Source organism: Panicum virgatum, chromosome 7K, assembly GCF_016808335.1.
Source record: "Panicum virgatum strain AP13 chromosome 7K, P.virgatum_v5, whole genome shotgun sequence".
NCBI lineage: Eukaryota > Viridiplantae > Streptophyta > Magnoliopsida > Poales > Poaceae > Panicum > Panicum virgatum.
Window position 1 is genome coordinate 31,343,699 of NC_053142.1, and position 5,738 is coordinate 31,349,436.

At 50.7% G+C, this 5,738-nt stretch overlaps 1 protein-coding gene across 1 annotated transcript; it reads right to left on the minus strand.

Annotated features, from left to right (window-relative positions):
- Positions 1–4,038: 4,038 nt before the first annotated feature.
- On the minus strand, positions 4,039–5,382 carry LOC120640947 (NDR1/HIN1-like protein 12). The gene is made up of 2 exons (XM_039916888.1): positions 4,948–5,382; positions 4,039–4,795 (listed from the first exon to the last, which is right to left on the minus strand). Exons 1-2 carry the CDS (start codon positions 5,155–5,157, stop codon positions 4,334–4,336), a joined length of 672 nt encoding a protein of 223 aa, XP_039772822.1. The 5' UTR covers positions 5,158–5,382; the 3' UTR covers positions 4,039–4,333.
- Positions 5,383–5,738: the final 356 nt, after the last annotated feature.

Below are 5,738 nucleotides of genomic sequence, written 5' to 3' on the forward strand. Positions count from 1 at the left end.
AAGAGGACATGCGCCACGTCAGGATGGGACGGGGCGCCATGGCCCACAGTGGAGGACGTGGCGGCAAGGCGGGAATCCCGCACCTTCCACACGACTATGATTGACACTGTGCCAGTACAGACAGATAAGGCGCCTCAACGGTTTAGTCAAGATAGGTCAACAGGGCCCACCATGGGGCATTGGACAGATGATAGGCCGGGGTCGGGATTCGCCCGACCCCCACTTTTCCCTTCTCCCTCCATGTATACGCTCACCCCTTGGTCTATAAAAGGGGGGAGACGTACCTTTTTCAGGGTATGAGCACTTGCACTCGCAATCGTCCATCACACACACACACACAACCTAGATACTTGGGAGTTGGGACCCCAGTTCCCTCTCTCGCCCGTTTGTAACCCCTACTGCAAACATTGAGCACAAGAGCACGAGAGCTCGAACTGGACATAGAGACATTCTGCCCAAACCAGTATAAATCTTGTGTCTTATCTTTGTATTACCATCCATTCTTATGACGCGCATACAAATTTACTAGCCGATGATTTCGGAACACCGACATGAGTGAAAGACACATAAGCAAAATTACATGCCAGTGATTTGATATCAGCTACTATGGAGCATGTTGTAGTTCTATCTCTAACATGCACATTAATCCTCAGTATTAAGGCCAAGCAATTAGATTGCAAGACCACACTATGGAAATCTTGATCGAGTGTGAGGACAACAGCACGACGTAGAGTAAGTGCCTCTGCAACTTCGGTGATGCCACAAAAGGACTTACGACAAGCCAAGAGACGTGTACCCATATGATTTCGAAACAGCACTCCAATTGCCGAACTCGAATAGGATTTAAAGATCACTGCATCAACATTAATATAGACCAAATCAGACGGTCCTGGAGCCCCCTTTTTTATTTGCTTCGGAGCTGCACACCTCGGTGGCTGACTTGGTTTCAAGCAATGTGTAGCAACCATCTCCACATAAGCAATTACTTTCTTAACTGTTGTTGTTGGGCAGACTTTAGCATCAGAATTTCTCACTTCATTTCGGGCTTTCCAAATATGCCAACACACTATAGCAACCACTACTGCTTATATTTCATTGCATCTATCCAGGAGATCAAACAACCACTGATGTGCACTCATCATGTATTTTCTACGAAGATGAATATCAAACTTATTTTTTGAGACTCTTATTTTTCACTCCATTCCGGATAGAAGCAGCAAATTGGCACATAACAAAGCAGTGTTCCACTCTTTCGGTTCTGCCATAGAAGCAGCAATCGGAAGTAGCCGATATATGGCACCTCTGCAGCTGATAACCTGTTGCAAGACCATAATCATGCACCATACGCCATGGTATAATTTTCATTTTAGTTGGGACTTCCACATACCATAGATTCTTCGATTGTTTTGCAGCATACATGGGGTTGGGGTCTGACACTGTTCCAGCTCCAATGCAGCCACTTGATTCAAAGAAGGAGATGGAGCGTGCCAAATTATAGAGGCAACATGACAGAATAAGTACCGCTCTTAATTAGTATGAGGCCATATTGCAAAATCTTCAATCTCCTGTCTGCCCAAAGGAATTTGCAAGATCTTACTTGCAGTGTCGGGCTGGAAGAAAGCATTGGCCATGTCACTGGGTTTACAAGGGCAAACACTGTTTGATAATACGGCATACGCAGAATACGAGGCTGATCGAGGTGAGCTGGCACGCCAAAAAATCAGCAAAGGAAAGGAAACTACCCTTGCACGGGGCGTCCCTATATATCGTCCGGAAGATCATTAAGCAACTTGTCGCACAGTCCAACTCGACCCACTTGCTGAGTAACGCACAGCCCATAGCGAATAAAGAACAATGGGAGAGAGGGGGAGGCATTTGCGATGGCTTGAACTGTTGAACAGAAGCAGCAGTCAGCGGACAGTAACGGTGTTATATCATTTGACACAAGCAGAAACTAATACCTAATAGACTAGTCTAGTATTTTCTTTTTTACTTAACTCTGTTAATGGAGTCAACATTTTTGACAAATGGGTTCAACATTCTACAAACACTAATTCAACACGTCAAAAAAATTAATTCAACATTTTTTAACAAATGTTTAAACAGTATGTTACAAATGTTAAAATCATAAATTAAATTGTTGAGCTAGTATATTAAAATATTTAACTGTTAGATAAAAGAATAAAAATTTTTAGATAAAGGAATATTGAACAATATCCCGGTCTCTATATCAGAGAGTTATATCCGGCCCTTATTACAAACTTTGAAAGCTAAACAGGAAGCAAATTACAAGCCACAAAGCCTATTACTAAACTGCCACCCGTTCCGCGCAAAGATGTCCATCGCCATCACTTCCAAGGCGCGACATGCATCTGCAATCAAGTCTCTTTCCTCCACCTTTTACAAAATCGCCCATGTCCTGGTAAGATAAGTGGCCCTGAAAATGATCTCGAGAACAGTTTGTTTTTTAGTATTATGAAAAACTACATCATTTCTGGATAACTAGATTGACCAGAGAAGCGCACATAAGCCCTTGAACATAATTTTTTTCTTTTTCCACATAAAACCCTGCAGCCATGACCCGAATAAATGCACAATATTATTAGATTTTGTAAGACCGAAGGTGATGAAAATTATCCTCTAAAGTAACCTAGCCATATGACACCCGAAGAAGTGATGCACAATTGTTTCATCATTCATACAAAAATAACATTGATTGCTCCCCTTCCAATTACGTTTGGCTAAATTATCCTTTGTCAAGATAACCCCACGGTGGAGTAGCCAAATAAAATTTTTTACTTTCAAAGGAATTTTCAATTTCCATACGGGCTTATTTATGGGTAGAGCTTGAACATCTAAAAGAGCTGAGTACATAGAGCGAACTGAAAATTGGCCATATCGGATCTTAATTTCTTGCATTAATTTCAATGAGTATTGTGGTTCAAACGGATTTTTAACTGGATGTATGGTTGAAGAGAAAAGGTCGGTCGAAGTTTAGAATCTGTTTAACTTCTCATCCTCTCCCTCCACTTGCATGGCGACAGGCGGACATCCCACCACTGCTGGCCTGCTCCGATCAACAAGCTCATGCGCACACATGCTAGGCTATTCTGATATAATTAGAGCCACCACACGCATCTCAAAAACAGTGGAAGATGTATAGACTAAAAATTTAGTGGAAGATGTATAGGATTTCCGCCTTGCACGGGCATACTTTTGGGCCACAGCTGCGTTAGCCTGAATGCCTTGACGTGCGGCCCATCCTTCATCAGTTCGTCGTGCACTTCATGACAGTTGCGGCCCATCTGCGCGTCTGCTGGCGTGGCGTGCGCGGATCGTTGACAAAGTTGGGCTCCCTCCCTCTCGTGTCGTCTCGACGTGTCCCTCCCGTGGCGCACGCTTGAGCAGTGCCGCTGCCGCGTCGCCGTCCGGTCCGGTCCGGTGACTGCTCGCCGACCGGCCTCTCGCCGTGCCACTCCCCGGGCCGGGCGCCGCTGCCGGCGGCGATTCTGCCCCGTGGCTTTTTGCGTGGAGCGCGCGCGGAGGGTCTGTCCGCTTCGTGCGCGCGGCGTCGACATATCGGTCTCAGGCGCGGCACGGCTGCCACGCGAAACGCGACCCCAGCAGCAGTAGTACGTGCCAGTGTCGGCGCGAGCTGAGTTTTCAAGCTCATAATACGAGTGGTGGTGGACTGGTGGGTACGCGTGCTGCTGCACGCCTGATTTGTACACTGCGCACAACCCTGACGTGACGCGCGGCCAAACTGCCCCGGTCGACCTTGGCATGTACTCCTACTAGTAGTAGCTAGTTTCGTTAGCTGGTGGCGCGTCGCTCTCCTCCGCCTCTCCAATCCACCCGCCCGGCTGTTCCCGGCACGCTCCCTTTTCAGCAAATCGTGTTTGTACGGGCACCGGAAAGCGGCACACGTAGATGCTGGCTGCTGCGTCAATCTCTCTCGTGCTCAAACTCAAAGCCGCGTCTCGATCGTTCATCCCCGGACATGCCATGTTACGATATATAAATGTTACGCACAGCTCATCAACAATAAATTAATTCTATTTCGTTGGAAATATTACATGATTATAAATTGCAAATCTACGAGACAGAGTGCGTTCATGTAGAGTACTAGCTTTAATAATTTATTCTGCACAGGTTCGGGGGAAAAAAGGGTTGGGAAATAACAATTAAGGAGAGGAACATTAATTTTCAACTGCTACAAGATTGCTGGTTGCTGCATCGTCGATAGCTACGCGCGAGCGACGGGTCATCGTACGCACGAACGGCGACTGAGCGAACGGACGCCCGTCGCCCGGCCGTCGTCAGAGGTCATGCATCACACGTCGACGGTGCAGTCGGCGGGGTGCGTGAACTTGAGCGAGACTGTGGTGTTGACGCCGGCGGGGACGGCGCCGCCGGCCGCGGCGCTGAAGGCGAAGGCCCCGCCGGCGGCGGCGCCGCCCGAGGTGGCGAGCAGCGCGGGGCAGTTGACGGAGAGGTGGTACCCGCCCGAGACCCAGCTGCCGACCTTCCACTTGACGCGCCCCTCCACCCGGACGTGGAGCAGCACGTACCCGGCCGCGATGTCCTGCCGCATGGCGTCCGCCGCGCCCCCCGACACCGGCACCGACTCCCCCGCCAGCACCGGCGACCACACCGACGCGTCCTTGTGGCCCTGGTAGATGGCCGGCAGCGCCACCGCCACCGTCACCGGCTCGTCCCGGTACGTCGCGAACGCGTCCAGGCTCATGTAGTAGACGCCCACGCGCTCGTTCGGGTTGCGCGACGCGATCGTCACCTGCCATGCATTATACCAAGCTTTCGGTTAAGAAAAAGCTCGTCGTCGTCGCCGCCGCCGCCGCCGGTCACGGAATTGGGCGTGCCGGCCGGCCGCGGGCCGCCCGCCCCCAAATATAATAGTACAATGCGATCGAGAACGGAGGATCGGACCTGGAGGTTGAGGGAGAGCGCGGGGTCGCTGAGGTCGATGGAGCGGAGCTGCACGTCCTGGAGGTAGAAGGAGGGCTTGGAGGGGTGGAGCGCCAGGTAGATGACGAGCACGATGAAGCCCACCACGGCGGCGAGCGTGAGGAAGCAGGCGCAGAAGGCGCCGCAGCAGCGCCGGAGGATCCAGTCGCGGTGGTGCTTCTCCTTGCTCATGGCGCGCGACCTAACCTACCGGTGGCGGCGGCTAGCTAGTTGAGTTCGGCGCTGGTCTGAGGCTACTGGCGACGGAGCTCAGCTCTGCTGCTCGCCGGAAAAGCAGCTGGGTAGGAGTGGAGAGTGGACTGTGCGCGCATGTGGGCAGTGGGAGGCCAGAGTGTGGCGCGAGTGGGGGTGGCCTTTTAATTACTCCAACAACTCGACTAAACTAGAGGGCGGTGCGGTGTGCTTGCTCCCATTATTTTTTTTCTTAAAAAAAACGGCTCTTGTTCTGGGATGGGGGCGATGAAAGATACAGCGCACCTCACGAAGATTCTTCGGCTTCCTCCCGGGCCCCCCTTGTCCTTTCATCGACCATGGAGGATTGGAGCTTGCCTACCACCTAGAGCATGTCAGCATGTGCATCTGCTTCGAGATCCTTGCACGGAGGATTTAATTAATTTGGAGGTTGCCTACTACTGATTACTGAGTTACTGATGAGCTCGCGGGTGCTCGAGCTTCACTCCACCACAGTTGGTCAACTGGGGACGATCCTTGCGCTGGGACCTTTTGGCATGTGCCCATCGATCGAGAGAGAC

Bases quoted from the DNA above. Each gene is read 5' to 3' on its own strand.
- LOC120640947 (XM_039916888.1), bottom strand. From the start codon at position 5,157: ATGAGCAAGGAGAAGCACCACCGCGACTGGATCCTCCGGCGCTGCTGC. The intron at 4,796-4,947 runs GTCCGATCCTCC...AATGCATGGCAG, and splicing joins CGCTCTCCCTCAACCTCCAG to GTGACGATCGCGTCGCGCAA.